At 60.2% G+C, this 15,553-nt stretch overlaps 1 protein-coding gene across 1 annotated transcript; it reads right to left on the bottom strand.

Annotated features, from left to right (window-relative positions):
* On the bottom strand, positions 1-15,553 carry MAML1 (mastermind like transcriptional coactivator 1). Its single transcript, XM_056115670.1, has 5 exons — positions 15,233-15,553; positions 4,858-6,132; positions 2,992-3,201; positions 2,569-2,665; positions 1-1,335 (listed from the first exon to the last, which is right to left on the bottom strand). The coding sequence occupies exons 1-5, from the start codon at positions 15,533-15,535 to the stop codon at positions 518-520; spliced, it is 2,703 nt and encodes a 900-aa protein (XP_055971645.1). The 5' UTR covers positions 15,536-15,553; the 3' UTR covers positions 1-517.

Genomic DNA, 15,553 nt, shown 5'->3' with positions numbered 1-15,553 from the left:
GGCAACCGCAGAAGGCGCCAGGTTGAGACTGCGGGACCGGATTCCGGAGCTCCAGCCTCCCTGTCTGGGGGTGGGCGCGGCGGGGGACGGCCAAGGCGCGGATCCAGGGCCAGGGCAGCCTCCTTCCATTCTGGGCACTGACCCGCCGAAGCCGGAGAGGCAGAATTAAGAGGCTGGGCCTTCCAAGGCAGCAGTGAACGGGGTGTCCCCACTCGATCAACTGCACCCCTACCTTCTAATCTCACATCTCACAAGTTGGAAAAAAATACAAAAATTCATCTTCTCTCAGCTACAAACTGCAAAGGTTCTGCTTTGCCGAAACCTCCCCGGGGGTGCTGTGGCAGGGGACCCCCATTTCTGTGTTTGACCTGGGCCATGGGCGTGTTTTGGTCCGGAGGGTAGGACCCCTCGGGCCCCAGAGGTGGGGGGCCTGCCGGATAGGGCGGGGCGAGAGCGCCTGGCCCTCAGGAGGCTGTTGGTCCCGTCACTGCGGTCCTGCTCCTGCAGCAGGCCCCGGTCACTGGGGCCCCAGGAGGTCATCCAGGTCCCGCATCCACTCCTCCGACGTCCGGCTCTTCAGCAGCGAGTCGATGAGGTCGCCGTCCCCCGCGAAGGGGCAGGGCAGCTCGGTGGCGGCGCCCGCTGCGCGCACCTGGTAGGCCTGGGTGCACGGTAGCCCCCCGCGGCCACCCAGCGTGGGCCCGGGGCTCTGGCTGAAGCCCCCCAGCTCCGGCAGGCCCGGCTGGGGGGCGCCCGCAGTGGGCGCGCTGGCCCGTGGCGGTGGCGGCGCGCTCCCGGGGGGCGCCAGGGGCCGGCTGGGCAGGGGCTGCGGGAACGGGGGGCCGCTCACCTTCAGGTGGGCCTGCGACGCCGGCAGGTGGAAGGCGGGCGCTGCGGGGGAGAAGGGGGCGCCCGCGCCCGCCCCGCCCGGGCTCTGGGCGCTCAAGCCAGGCGCCAGCCCCTGGTGCTGCCAGGCGGGCGTCTGGGCCCCCAGAGCGGCCGACACCCGCGGGGCGGGGGGCTTCGCCAGGCTCCCCTTGGTGTGCGGGGGCGGCAGGCCAGCGCCCCCCAGCGAGTTCTGCCCGTAGGCACCGCCCCCAGCGCTGCCCCCGGGGCGGGGCAGGTGAGCGTGGCCGTTGGCAGGGCTCAGGCTATACAGCCCCCCAGGCTGCGGCTGCTGGGGCAGAGTGGGGGGCCCGGCGGAGAAGGGTGGCACCCCACGCTCCTGCGGGCCGGAGCCTGTGGGCGCGAGTCCGGGGCCCAGCGACATGAGGTTCCCGGGCTGGGAGAAGGCGCGCGGGCAGCTGCTCATGCCAGGCACGGCCGTCGAGGAGCCTGAGGGAGTGAGAGAAGGCGAGGGTGAGCGAGCGGGGGTAGGGGGCTTGCAGGCCTGTCGACACAGGGGAGGGTGGCCCCAGCTGTGAGGGCATGGCTCCAGGAGCACAGGCAGCGTAGGGATTGGGGGGCTGAGAGGAAGGGAACACCGAGTGGGGGAGGCCTGACAAAGAAGGGTGCCCTGGGCTGGTCTGTGCCAACTGTTCGGTTTCTGGGCCCTATGGGCAGTGCTCAGGGCTTATTCTGGGCTCTGCACTCAGGGTCAGTCCTGGTGGGCTCTGGGAACCATGTGGGCTGCCGGGGATTGAACGAGTGGGCTCTCTCTTCAGTTTCCAGATCTGTGTGAGTTTAACTGAAGTCTGGGGGTTGGGGGTTTACTCTCAGCTTCAGGTGCTTAGGATATTCTTGGTGGGGCAGGGTGCACACATTACATGGGATAGCAAACCTAGGGTTCCCGTATGCAAACCCTAAACCCAAACGTTATTTTATTTTTTTGGTGGTGCTTGGGGCTCACTCCTGGCTCTGCACTCAGGGATCAGTACTGGTAGGCTCAGGGGACCCGTCCTATGGGCTGCCAGGGATCAAAGCCGAGTTGGTCGTGTGCCAGGCAAACTCTACCCACTGCACAGTATAAGTCCAGTTGCTGCATTCAGCCTTTCAAGGTCTCTTCCCTGGCTCGGGTTGGGGAGGGGGGGACAGCGGGCCTCTGAAGCAGGGGGTCAAACTTGGGCTTGCAGGAACGCCAAGCATCCCTCCCGCTGTGTTTCTAAGGGGTGCTGGGGCTATGGTGGGGAGGACGGAGAGTGTGGGTAGGGGAGGTCATTCTAGGGCATGGGTTTCTACAGGGCCAAAAGCAGCGTTTCCAGGGGAGTAAGCAAGGGAGCAGGATGGGCGAGGGCTCCAATGTGGGGGCCGCCTGGGTCCTGCACGGGAAACTGTGACTTTGGAGATGAAGGGGTCAGGAGGGGTGCCTCCAAGGCTCAGACCCGCATTCAGGAGGCAGAGGGGCATGCCTTGCTCACTCGGGCTCTGGCCTGCCCCTCCCCTCATCCCCCTGCTGGCTCACTCTAGCTCCCCCATCCCATCTAGCTCTGTCCCACCCCTCTGTACTCTAGCTCTGCCCCTTCTGTCCCCCCTAGCCCCACCGCCCACCATGGCTCCCCTGCCTCCGCCCATCCTGCCCTGACCCTCAGCCCCATGCCTGACTGTCCTTGCTTATCCGTCAACTCTCACCTGGGAATGCTCCAACCTGCTGAGGGAAGCTGCTCTGATTCGGGTCTTGGTACTGGGGAGGCGGGCGCGTCAGATGTCGCTGGAACTGCTGCTTCTCCTAGAAAATGCCAGAAAGGCCTGAACCACCCCCTTCCCTACGTCCCCCTCCCGCCACAGCAGACCGGGAGCCCCCCCTCCCCGTTATGGTTGCTACCAAACTTGTCCCACCTCCCAGCCTGAGGAATGTTTCAGCCCCACCCCCAGGGTTGGGGACCACACTGCCAGGCAGGCCTCCAGGGCAACTCCTGGCTCTGTCTGTGCCTTCCTGGGGAGACTCGCGGGGTGCCCAGGGGTATTGCGGCTGGACCCAGGGCGAGCCCTATGTGTGGAAGTGCCTTCCGGGACCTCCAGGGCCCGCTGTGGAGGTGCGGGGTCAACCCTCACCTGCTCGGCCAGCAGCTGCTGCTGCCTCTGCAGGAAGTGGTGCTGCTCGCGCTGCTTCTGCTGGTCCAGGAGCATCTGGTGCTGCTTCAGCACGGCCGCCTGCTGCGCGCCGCTCAGGTAGGGGGCGCTGCCGTGCGCCCCCGCCGCCACCTGAGCCCCGCCCACTCCACCAGCAGGGGTGGCCACGGGGACACTGGAGGGCGTCTGCTCCTGCAGCAGCACAAGCACAGAGTGTGGGTCTGGGTCAGGAAGGGGAGCCCCGACCCTTCAGATCCAGCTGACAAGACCACTCCCTCCCTCTGCTTCCTGGACCCAAGACCTCCCAAGCCTGCCCTACCCCCGTCTCTGGGCACAGTGATGCCCCCTCTCCATCACCAGGAAGCTCTGCTCGACCCCACTCTGGGCCCTGACTGGCTTTGCTGCTGGCCACGCCTGGCCAGTACTCTAGGCTGACTCCTGCGCTGCACAGGAACCACTCCTAGCGAGGCTCTGGGGAGCTCTGGGGACCCTAAGGGGTGCTGGAGATTGAACTGGTTGGCCACGTGCAAGGCAAGTGCCTTTGCTGCTGTACTCTGTCATTGTGGATTGGTTCGACAGATTTCGGGGTGGGCTGCAATGAGAGTCCTTTTGGGCAGTCCCATAGAAGGAAGTTGCAGCCTCCTCAGAATGCGAGGCTAGGGTGCAGGGTGGGGCGCCCTGCCAGAGGAAAGAGCCAGTCCTGGGGGTGGGGTGAGTGCTGGATGGGGGGTGGGTCTGTGGGCGGGGCTGGGGCAGTGTTGAGGGCAGTTTGGGGCTGTGGGCTCAACTCCTGACAGCCAGGAAGGCTCCTGAAGAAGAAAAGTTTCCTAAGTCAACAACCAAAACTCTGGCGATTTGAATGTACTGATCTGGTCTGACAGATGATTTCAAAATCAAGAAAGGGGGTCAGAGAGAGTGAGTTTGGGGCTAATATGGTCCTTGCCTTGCACGCAGCAGACCCTGGTGCCACCCCTAAGACCACAAGGTCCCCCAAGCACTACAGGAAGGATTCCCGAGTACTGCTAGGTCTGACCCCAAACCCCCGCCCCCAATGTGATGTTTAGGGGTCAGGAACAGCTCAAAAGGCCTGAACGCATGCCGGAGCCCGAGGCACAATCCCCTGGCAACCCATGGCCCCCAAATCACTCCTGAAAACAGAGTGGGGAGGAGCTTCTGAACCCTTCTGAGGCCCAAAGTCATGGGGAAAATAACAAAAACCAGGCCCACCCACAACTAAGTGACTTAATTCAAGTGACATTCAAGGCTACTCATGGCCAAGGGCTCAGGCTTCAAAACCAAGTGACGTTGCATGCAGCCTACCTGGGCTCCATCCTGGGTACCCTCTAGGGTCCCCAGAACACTGCCAGGAATGATCCCTGAGCAGAGAGCCGGAGTCAGACTGGCTGTCAACACTTAATTCCTAAGCAGTGCTGAGTATGGCTCAAATAACAAACCAAACCAAACACCCAAAACAAAAAAAAACAAAGTATTTGGTCCTTCTCTGGCCTCAAATAGCTACTTTTCCACCCAAGAACATGTCTAAGGAGCCCCAGGCCTTTTCTGGGAGCCCCCTAGCTGCTGTGAGCGGGAATGAGGAGGCAGGATGAGCCGTGGGGAGGGGCTGAAGGGAGTTAGAAGGTCGAGGAGGGGAAGAGGGCGAGAGATGAGGTTGAACTGCCAGCTCAGTAGAGGGAGGCTGGGCCAGGAGGGAGGTAAACTGAATCCGCAGGAAGGGCAGCAGGTGGACCACGTGGGACGGGGGAGTTTGAATGGGAGGAAGGAGAAGACGTGGATGGAGGAGGAAAGCCCAGGGAGGGAGGCCCCGGCGGGAGGGCAGCACCCACTCACCTGACCAGCAGGAAGGGCGCGGAAGGGCCCGGCGCCCGCCTTGGCCTTTAGCAGGAACAGTGCGTTCTGTTCGGTGCCCAGCGGGGGCAGCGCCGGCTGCAGGTAGGAGGCCGTGAGGGTGGCTTTGCCCTGGCCCCCGCCGGGCTGCCCGCAGTCAGCTTTGTAATGCGACAGAGGCTTGGTGTTACCGTAGTCCAGCACTGAGGCCGGCGCGGGCCCGGAGCTGGGGGTCCCGGCGCCGGGCGTGTGGCCCAAGAGGGTGCCGTGGTGGTGGCCCGCCTGGAGGTAGGGGCCGCCGGCATTGGGGGGCCGCGGGGAGCCCTGGTTCCCGCCGGGCCCCAACAGGAGGGCAGAGCCCCCGAAGTCGGCTTTGCTGTAGCCGGGCGGGCTGGCCGCCTTGTCCAGGGGGTAGGCCCCCCCAAAGGCCCCGTGGGCTGCGGCGGCCGACCAGGAGCCCACCAGGGAGCCTGGGGCCGGCGCGGCGGAGGACGGGTTCTGCAGCAGCTTCTGCTTGGCGGCCATCTGCTGCAGCTGGTGCGCGGAGGACAGCTCGGAGGAGGCGGTCTGGCCTGGGTCCGGCAGCCCCACGCCGGGTAGGGCGTGCTGGGCAGACGTGGTGGGGGCGGGCGGCAGGAGCCCCGGCGTGGGCAGCTCGGCCACGTGGAAGAGGGGCTGCGCGGCGGCGCCGTCGGGCACCAGGAAGCCGGGGGAGCCGCGGGCGCGGCGCTCGGCCTCGAACTCGCTCTTGACGTGCACGTCGGGGGGCGCGGGCGCAGGCGGCGGCTCGGGCTCCTTCTTGTCGTCGAAGTCGTCGGCGAACAGGTCCTTCATGTCCTCGTCGGGCACGGAGCGGTTGAGCTCCTCGATGAGCTCCTTCCACTCCTGCTCGTTGAGGTTGAGGTCGGGCATGAGGTTGCCCTGCAGGGCGGCGCCCGCGCCCGCCAGCACGCAGGGCAGCTCGTCGGCCGGCTCCTGCTTCAGGTCGCGGGCCAGCGCGGGGGGCTCGGCGCCGCCTGCCTCGGCCCTGCCTGCCTTCCGCGGGGCCTCGGTCTGCTCCGCGGGCGCCGCCAGCGGGGAGGCGGTGGGCGCCTCGCGCCGGGTCTTCTTGGGGCCCGCCCCAGCGGGCGTCGCGGCGGCGGCGGCGGCAGCAGCAGCGGCGGCGGCGGCAGCGGCGGCGGCAGCAGCAGCGAAGAGGTCGCTGTAACCGTTCTGCTGGTCCCCGTTCTGCGGGGAGCTGGTGTTATCCAGGTTGCGCTTCACCGCGTCGTGGAGATGCTGCGGGTGCAGAGCAAGGAGGGTCACTTAGGCACCCCTAGACCAGACCCCAAGGCTGCTGCAGGGACCCTTGGTGGGCGCTACTGAAGGGGAGGGTGGGGACCCAGCCCCCCTCACCCCCACACACTCCCATCGACAGCAAACCGTGCGGGGCCCTGCAGTTTGTGTCCAGACGCTCAGCAGTACACTCCTCTCCTGTCCCACCGCCTGAAAACCTTCCCTTCATGGTGCCCAGTTCCCAGGTGATCTCTGTGCTCGGCCTCCGGGGTGCCACCCTGCCAGGCCCCATGCAGTCTGCTCTTCTGGTTTACGCGATGTAAACCAGAAGCACTCACTACATCCCACTCGCCCTGATGGCCGGTCCCTAGACCCACACCACCTGTGGGCCACCCTGCTCAGGAGCATGAGGGTCTGTGTGGGGCAGACATTCAGGGGTTCCACAGCCTTGGTACCTGCCGGGAGAGGGTGGGAGGGCAGACCTGACTGGGCTGCCCTTGGGCTTCCTTGGTTCTCTCCTGGATCTACTAACCTGTTCCAGTTGGGCCGGAGCCATGGTACAGTGGGGAGGGCATTTGCGTTGCATTTGGCTGACCCGGGTTCAATTCTGGCATCCCATAGGGCCCCCTGAGCACCCCAGGAGTAATTCCTGAGTGCAGATTCAAGAGTTAACCCTGAGCATTGCCAGATGTGGCCCAAAACAACAAACAAAGACCAAAGCTCGGCTTAGTTTTCTCCATTTCCACGGCCCTCACCACCCCATTCTACCTGCACCACTGCTCACAAAACAGCTCACATTCATTCTCTCCCACCTGGTTCCAGAACCCGTGGGGCCCCATAAGAGCCCAACTGCTAGGCCCCCTGACAGTGGGGTGCTCCCTGGTGGGTTGGCGTGAGCACTGCAGCCTGCCTGTGCACCAGCCAAGGCCAATAGGGTACCACCAGGGGGCGATCCTGAGCACAGATCCAGGAGTACCCCTAAGTACTGCTGGGGATTGCCTCAAAACCAAAGATAAAGAAAAACAGGACTGAGCAATCATATAGCGGGTAGAGGGCTTGTCTTGCACATGGCCAACATGGGATCAATCTCTGGCATCCATATAGTCCCACAAGCACTGCCAGGAGTAATTCCTGAAAGCAAAGTCAGGAGTAACCCTGAGTACTGCAGGGTACAGCACCAAAGTGAAAATAAATATAGGGCTGAAGGGATAGTACGGTGGACAGGGTGCTTGTCTTGCATGTAGCCAAACCGGGGTTCAATCTCTGGCACCCCACAGGATCCCCCAAGCCTCACTTGGAGTAGATTCCTAAGTACAAAACCAAGAAAAAACCCTAAGCATCACCAGGTATGGCCCCCCAAAACAAAAATAAATAAGAAAAATATGCATAGAGCATCAGGGTCAAATAAAAACTTTTATTTATTTCAATCTTTTTTGGGGAAGGATAGTGCCAGGAGTTTAACTCTGGGTGTCACACACACAAGGGAAACTCTACCACTGAGTCAACTCCCTACCCTGATTTCCAAGTTCATAAGCCTTGTTTTGGTGAAAACTCGGTCATAACGTCAACTGAAACCAACAGAGGGCAAGTCTGAGAAATACCAGGGTCGGGAGGTTTGAAAGACTGTGAGGCCCCATCCCAGCGGACAAAGCCATCGGGCCGTCTGTCCCCTACCCCTAAGCACTGCCTGTGAGGCCATACCACCCCAAAATAAATAAATAAATGCAAGTTCCAGGAGAAAATGGAAGACTTTAAAACTTCTGTTCAAGAAAACCTCTTCTTTAGGGCCAGAGAGGTATTATAACAGAGAGGGCGCTTGCTTTGCATGTGGCCAACCTGGGTTCGACCCCCAGCATCCTATACAGTTCCCTGAGCCTGCCAGGAGTGTTCCCTGACTGCAGGAGTAAGCCCTGGGCACTGCAGGGAATTGCCCCAAAGCAAAAAGCCAAAACATAGTAAAAGCCCCTCTCTGAAAATGGCTCATTACCGACTGCTTGTTGAGGGCAGGGGGTTAGGGCCGGGAGATAGAGTAGGGGTGGATATACTTGTTGGCAAGCAGCTGACCCCTGCTCTATCCCAGACACGGTCTACAATCCCAGAACCCTGCCAGAGTGACTCCAGAGTGTGGCCTGGGGCTGGCCTTGAGCACTGCTGTGTGGGTTCCAAAGCCACAAACAAAAACAACAGTAACACCCCAGAAAGTGCTTTGCGAAAGTATTCAGATTCCACTGCTAGAGGGATACAACTGCTTTATTTTTAAATGTCAATATTTAGAATTCTCTGGAAATGTTCCCCTCTGCAACTATAAATAGCCTATTCTGCCTTTTCTTTTTTGAAAAGCGGAGATTCATGGGTCAGAGAGAGAGAGAAAGGTGGAGGCCCCACATGTGCTGTAGCAGCGGCTGCGGCCCTGGACCCACTCCCGGGCACTGCGTTTCCTTGATCAGACATAAAGTGCGATGTGATCAGGGAGTAGAGTCAGGGGTGGCTCCTGGGGAAAAGGAAAATCCAGATAAGAAAAGAGTTGATTACTGAGGTTTCAAATAAGACCCGACGTGAAGACATTGGCTTTGCAAGCAACCAACCCAGGGTCAATCCTCAGCACCACACAAGATCCCCTGATTATGGCCAGGAATGATCTCTGAGAATTGCTGGGTGCCCCCCCACCCCCGAAAAAAAAAGTAAATTAATCTCCCTCTCCCTCCCCCCGCCCCCCGCCCGGGCTTACTGGCCATGCTCAGGGGACCATATATGGGATGCTGGGGTAATAAACCTGGGTCAGCCGCATGCATGGCAAGCTCCTTACTGCTGTATTCCAGCCCCTGATTTTTTTCTCTTTCACCTAATTAGTTTGGCTTCACTCGCCAGGTCGGCAGTCAGGATGTTCTGAGAGCACAGACCAGAGTAAGGCCCTGACTGAGGGGCCCCTTTCCTGTTCCTGCACCCTGTCTTCACATGGCTCTACCCGGGGAAAAGGGGCGTGCTTTGCTATCTTTATAGATAATGTAAGTACCCTTCCTCTCCTTTTTTGATCTATGTGGTACGATATGATATCCTTGTCAGTGATTTGTAAGTAGTAAAGTTTGAAGTAACTGTGAGACATCCCCTAGATGGAATGATGAGTTATTTTGGGTTTTATTTGTCACACAACCTATATTCTAAGGAGATTAAAAAATGTTTTTAAATTGTAGTTGAAGTAACACGGCTACATTAGTATTTTTGTAATTTGTTGTTGTTGTTGGGTTGGAGTGACAACACAGCAGGTAGGGCGTTTGCCTTGCACGCAGCCGACCTGGATTCGATTCCTCCGCCCGTCTCGGAGAGCCTGGCAGGCTACCGAAAGTACCTCGCCCACACAGCAAAGCCTGGCAAGCTCCCCGTGACATATTTGATATGCCAAAAACACTAACAGCAAGCCTCATAATTTGTTGTGAGATACTACTGGTGCCCGCTCAAGCCAATCGATGAACAACGAGAGGACAGTGCTACAGTGCTACCTAATTAGTCAGGAGGTAATTAATGAGCACTACGTGCAGTGTAATTTTTGACTGAGCTTAAAGAAAGCTTACGCTGCTTTGTGTTTGGGGGCTACACTCAGAGGTGCTCAGAGCTTACACCTGGCTCTGCATCCACTCCCCTGGCTGTGCTCAGGGGACTGTGTGGGGTTCCAGGAATCAAACTCAGGTTGGCAGCATACAAGTTCAATGCCCTTCCTGCTGTATGATCCTTCTGGACCCCAGGTTGCAAAGTTTTAGACACTGATATCAAAAAACAAAACAGAAACCCGTTGCCGATGGGAGTTCAGAGCATTTCCAGATTATTTAGATCAAACAGACAGCAGACAGCAGCAAGGGGCTACAATCCCCTCAGCCTCTGGCTAACAATGCTAAACTGCCCATCCTGCAGCTCACCTCAAAACGCAACTGTTCTGCTGCCAGAATCTTAGACTTTTGCTTTGTTTCACAAAGGGATCAAAATCCTCTTAAGACTCTGCCCTGTGGTCAGAGCTCAAATTGCCATTGGCACAGAAAGGATTGGAGAGCCGGTTTCAAGGGCTTTATCCTGGTGCCCACCAACCCTGTGGACCTTTAGGACCTCTGAACAGTCTGTGAATTTCGTGTTCTAAGGAAAAACCCTTTGGGAAAAGCTTCCAGTCCACATCTCCAGAGATAGCTTAAAGCTCAAATCTTTATTTTTAGGGGGGACCACACTCAGGGGTGCTCTGGAGACCATACAGGATGCCACAGATCAAACCAGGATTGACTGTGTGCAAGACAAAAGCCTTCCCTGCTGTACTATCCACAATGGGTCTCCCCAACCTTAAATCTTGGGGCACCTGGGAAAGGTCAGGAGGGCAGACCCTTGCCTTGTTTGTTGTAATCCCCTGAGCACCACCAGGGGGCGCTTCTGAGATGCTCCAGGAAGAGCCCCTAGCACCATCAGGTGGCGCTCCTGAGCACCAACCAGGATGCTGCCTGGAGCAGAGCTGCTAAGCACAAAGGGTGAAGCCCTAAGTCCTCCCACCCCACCCAGACAAAACCCAGGTCTTGCCCCTTTAGGATCTCCTGAGCAACTATGGGTGGCAGAGCCCCATACTGCTGCCACCCCAGCACAAGCGCCGAGGTGGAGAAGGAAAGGGGGGTGGTGAATCCCCAGTTTTCCGGGGAAACATGAATGTCTGTTTATTCGGGACCCGACCAACTATGTGTATATGTATATGGGGGGTCACTTACCACAGTGTTCAGGGGAACCCCCGAATCTGCAAAGCAACTGCATCTGGAGACACCAGCAGTCGCCCCCCCCCCCCCCCCCGCCCAACTTCCTCCCTGCCCCTTCAGTTTGGTCCTCTGAGAATCCAGCTCCTCCTGTCCATTCCCCTTCCCCACCCAGTCTGTCCCCAGCCTCCATGGGACCCCCCCCTTATGGGAACTTTCAGACCTGAGCCCTGACTAGCACTCTGGTCACATCATTTGCTCCTGTTTTTTTTTTTTTTTTAAAGGGAAGACTTCTGACGGGGTTCCAAGCTGGATCCTGCTTAAGTTCCAAGGAGTGTGGAACCAGCAGCGAACCCTAAGCACTGCCAGGTGTGTCCAGGGCTGGTGCCTACACTCACTGGGCGGCTCTCCACACCCCAGCCCTACACCCGCCTGCACTAGTGACGGCTTCCAATGAACCTGCACAGGGCTGGGGCAGCAGTGCAGTGCGAGGGCGTGACCAGCCCGGGTTCGACCCCTGAACACAGAGCCAGGAGTCAGCCGTCAGTCCCCAAACAAGCTGTTTCTTTCTTTCCTTCTTTTCTTTTTTGGATCTGCTTAGGGCTGACTTCTGGCTCTGAGTTCAGGGATGGTTCTTGAGGGGACGTGTGTTGGGGGGGGGTGGCACAGACTGACTATGAAAGGTCAGCACCTTTCCTGGCTGTCCTGGCTGCCCCCAGCTGGACTTACGGAGGGGAAGTTGATGGGGGGGAAAGAGGTGGAAAAACAAAGTGGTTTTTGGGGGAAAAATCCGACAGAGCAGAAGCACTGGGCTGAGTGTTCAGTGGAGGAAGTGAAGCTCAGGATGACTAAGCCAGCAGGATTTTGCAATTCCAGCCCTGCTGGTCTTTCTCCTGCAGGGGCGGGGAGAAAGCAGGGTGGCTGACTGTGGTGACAATGGGCTAAGGAGTCAGTGGGCAGGCCCAGAGCAGAGGGCAGAGGGCAGGAAGAGGAAAGGGTGCAAAAGTACTTTGAGAGAGAGAAGGCAAGAGAAAAGACAACTCGCTCAGGCTTTCAGGCAACAGCAAAGAGCCCAGAGGGAAAAGGAGGTCACTGAGATTGCTGCTTGTTTTTAGAAAAGAACAAGGATTGAGGGACTGAGGAATCCTTGGGACATGGTCTGTCCCCTGGTGGTCCCACTGACAGGAGTGATCTCTGAGCGCAGACCCAGGAGCAAGCCTTGAGCACTGCTGTTGGCCAAAAAACAAAACAAAAAGAAAAGAAAATGAACTCAACTGAAAGCACAGGCTCTGTCAGAGGGGCGCCCTGGGCTGGTCCCCTGAGCACTACGAGGTGTGACAGCTCTTTCACTTTTCAATTTTTTTCAAAAGTGGGTGTTTTGATCATGTTCCTGACATTATCTGCTTATTTGGGACCAAGGAAGAAAGGGGAGGTAAGAATGCCAAATGGGTCATTTTCTCTAAAGTTGGCCCACGTGGTTCCAGCGTAGTGTCAGACCAGGATGTTCTTAGTTTCTGCGAGGAATTCACTCACCTAATTATCATTATTATCTTTTTTTTGGGGGGGGGGGTTGAGTCACACCTTGGGTTACTCCCAAGGGACTTTGTGGGATGTCCGGGATTGAATCTGGGTTGGACATGTGCAAGGCAAGCAAGCACCCTCTCTGCTGTACTACTGCTCTGGCCAATTACTTGCCTCTTCTTTGGTTTATTTTTGGACAACACGAGGTGATGCTCAGGGCTTACTCCTGGCTCTGCACTCAGAAGTCACTCCTGGCAATGCTCAGGGGACCAGTAGTGGTCCAGGGGACCTTGTGGGATGCCAGGGATTGAACTAGGGTTGGCCATGTGCAAGGCAAGCACCCTGCCTTTCCTGCTCTACTGATCTCTCTGACCCCTCATTTGCTTATTTCTTACTGAAGTTTCAGTCACCCTGCTTGAAAGAGAGAGGGAGGGAAAGAGAGAAGGGGGCATGGGAGGTGGGGTGATAGGGTAGGAAGGCGCTGGCTTTGTACACAACCAACTCCAGGGTCCCCCAAGCAGTCCCAGAGGCCACTCCTGAGCCCAGAGCCAAGAAGGGCCTGGAACACCTCGGGGCGGGCTCCTGGGCCCCATGTCAGGAACAGTTCGCGAGCACCACCTCCCCAAACAGTGGAGAGTGGATTCTCTATAATCTGACACGCCTAATAACCAGCTGTCAAGCCTATCGTTAGAAACCAGCCAGTGTCTGGAACAGGAAAGGGAGAACAGGGGAGGCTTGTCTCTCAGCCGTGGACCTTGCTTTGAATTCCCAGGACCCACAGGACCTCCGAGCAGTCAGGGATAGGCCCGGAGCACTGGTGAGGATAGCCCATATCCAGGATGCTCTGGGGTTACTCCTGGCCCTGTGCTCAGGATCAGTCCCAGTGGTACTCAGGGACCCTATGGGATGCCAGTGACCAAACCCCGGTCAGCTGTGGGCAAAGCAAGTACCCTCCCCGCTGTACCACCATTCCGTTGTTTGTTTTCAAAGCACACAGTATCCAGAAAGCCTAACCACACTACTCTGGAACTAGAAGAGAAAGTGCGCAGTTTTGCTTCAACAGAAGCAGTCAGCAGAGGGACTGAACTAGGACACTGAGGCGAAGGGAGCGTGCGGAAGCCCACAGAAGATGCGCTTCCTCAGTCCTGGGGCGTTTTTGCAGTGGTATAAATGGTCTGTGGGTGCCAACTCTGAGAATGCCCTCGCTGGTGACATCAGGCCAACAGGAGAACCGGTGTTCAATGGGGGGGGGGGGGGGCGTCAATTACACACACACACACACACACACCACAAAAACAAAAAGCCAGGTGGGCTCCAGGTATCTGTCAGCACCGTGGCTAGCCGGTACCCAGTCGGGCTCCTCGGTTCCCAGCTCCAGGGAGCCCCCGGGGGATGCGAGACTAATTTCAGGACCCTGATGTCTGCAGGGTGACTCAAACCCGTCCCTTGGGGGGGGGGTGTCCCATAGAACCACATAGGGAGAAGCAGGTGGGGGACCCTCTCCCCGGGCAGCCACCACCTGAGGGTGAGGCTGACTGAGGTGCGGGTCTGGGCAGGTGAGGCTGACCGGCAGTGAGTGACACTGACCATTCCCCAGTGAACTGACGGCGCCGGGAGCCGCGGCTGGGCCGGGCCGGGCCGGAGCGCTGCCCTCAGGTGGGCGGCCCAAAGGTGCGGGCAGCCCCGAGGTCTGCGGGAAGGACTCGGTTGGTAAGACCGAGTCCGCTGCGCATGAGCGCCAAGCGTTTCTCTCCGGGCACCCAGGCTCGGGCTTGCTGAGGGGTCGGGGTGCCCGATCCCTCCCGCCCCTGCCCACTATGGGCCGCTTCCCGGGACCTCCAGCCGGCCGGCCTGCCGTGCTAAAAATAGCGCACAGACAATAGTTTCCGAAGGTGGGGATGCCGCTGGCGGAGAGGACGCGGATTTCAGGAGACGGGGGTGGAGGGGACAGCGGCCAGTGGGTCCAGCTAGGAGACCCTCAGCATCCAGACCCTGTCTCAGGGGTCTTCAGGGAACCCTGGGAGGTCTGGCGGAGGTGGCATCTTGGACTCAACACCCACAACCGGCCCCGGCCGGACAGGAACGGGCGCCAGCCCCGCCGGCTGCCCGGAGGAGACGGCAGGGCACGGTCGCTACCCCCGATCTAAGGTGCCAACACTGTCGGGTTCGAGAGGTCGGCCTGGGTTTCCCTAGGCGAGGCGCCTGAGAGCAACCGGTGAGGCCAGGGGCACTGAGCGACCGGCGGGGCAGGACGGCACCAGACCCCGGACCCCCGGCCCGAGCCCGCTCCCCCGTCCCCGCACACGCGCCAGCGGCTGCTCCGCACGGCACCGCGCCCTCGGGAGGGGAGCGCGGCGGGTGGGTCCTGGGCACCGCGCGGGCTCCCCACGCCGGAAAAGCAAAAAGAACTAGTCAGTTCAGGCGGCGAACCCCGGGAAACCGGACCAGCCCGGGGAAGCCCTCGGCCCGAGTCCAGACCCTTTCCCGGCCACCCGGGGGGCTGCGGGCGGCCCCTCGCCCCTCCTCGGCGGGCTCCCGGGCCCCGACACTCCTCCTCCCAGCCCAGCCGTCGCCCTGCGCCCGGTCCGGGTCCCGGCTTCTCGGGGAGAAACTGCTGAGCTTCGGCCCCGGAAAGCCCAGCTGCGGGGTGGAGGGGGCCGAGGCGCCCCTCTGCGCGGGCTGCCCGCGCCGTCGGGGGCCCGCAGACGCCGCTTCTCCGACGGGGCAGGACATCTGCGCCGGGCGACCCCGGACTCACCGCGCCGGGCCCCACCCCCGGCCCCGCTGCGCGCGGCGCGAGCGACCCCCGGGACTCACCGCGCCGGGACCCACCCCCCGGCCCGGCGGCGCGGACCACCCGGACTCACCGCGCCGGGGCGTGCGGGCTCGGGGCCGTCGGCCGCGTCGAGGCGCGCGGCGGGCGCGGCGGGCGCGGCGGGCGCGGGCCGGTGCTTGCCGGCGCGCTTGGCCTTGGCCTGGATGCAGCGCTGGTGCAGCGCGAAGGTGTGCTGGCGCTCCAGCTCCAGGCGCTCGGGCGACACGGCCTCGTAGCGGGCCTCGCAGGTGCTGTGGTGGCGCCGGCACAGCTCGATGCGCCGGCGGAGGCGCTCCATGACGGCGCTGTGCCGCGGCAGCGCGAACTCCGCCATGGGGCAGGTGGGCAGCACCATGGGCCGCGGCCCGGCCCG

The sequence above is a fragment of the Sorex fumeus genome, unplaced genomic scaffold, assembly GCF_029834395.1.
Source record: "Sorex fumeus unplaced genomic scaffold, SorFum_2.1 ptg000029l, whole genome shotgun sequence".
Lineage (NCBI taxonomy): Eukaryota > Metazoa > Chordata > Mammalia > Eulipotyphla > Soricidae > Sorex > Sorex fumeus.
The sequence above is the reverse complement of the archived record's forward strand: the minus strand, read 5'-3'. Positions and strand labels throughout refer to the sequence as shown.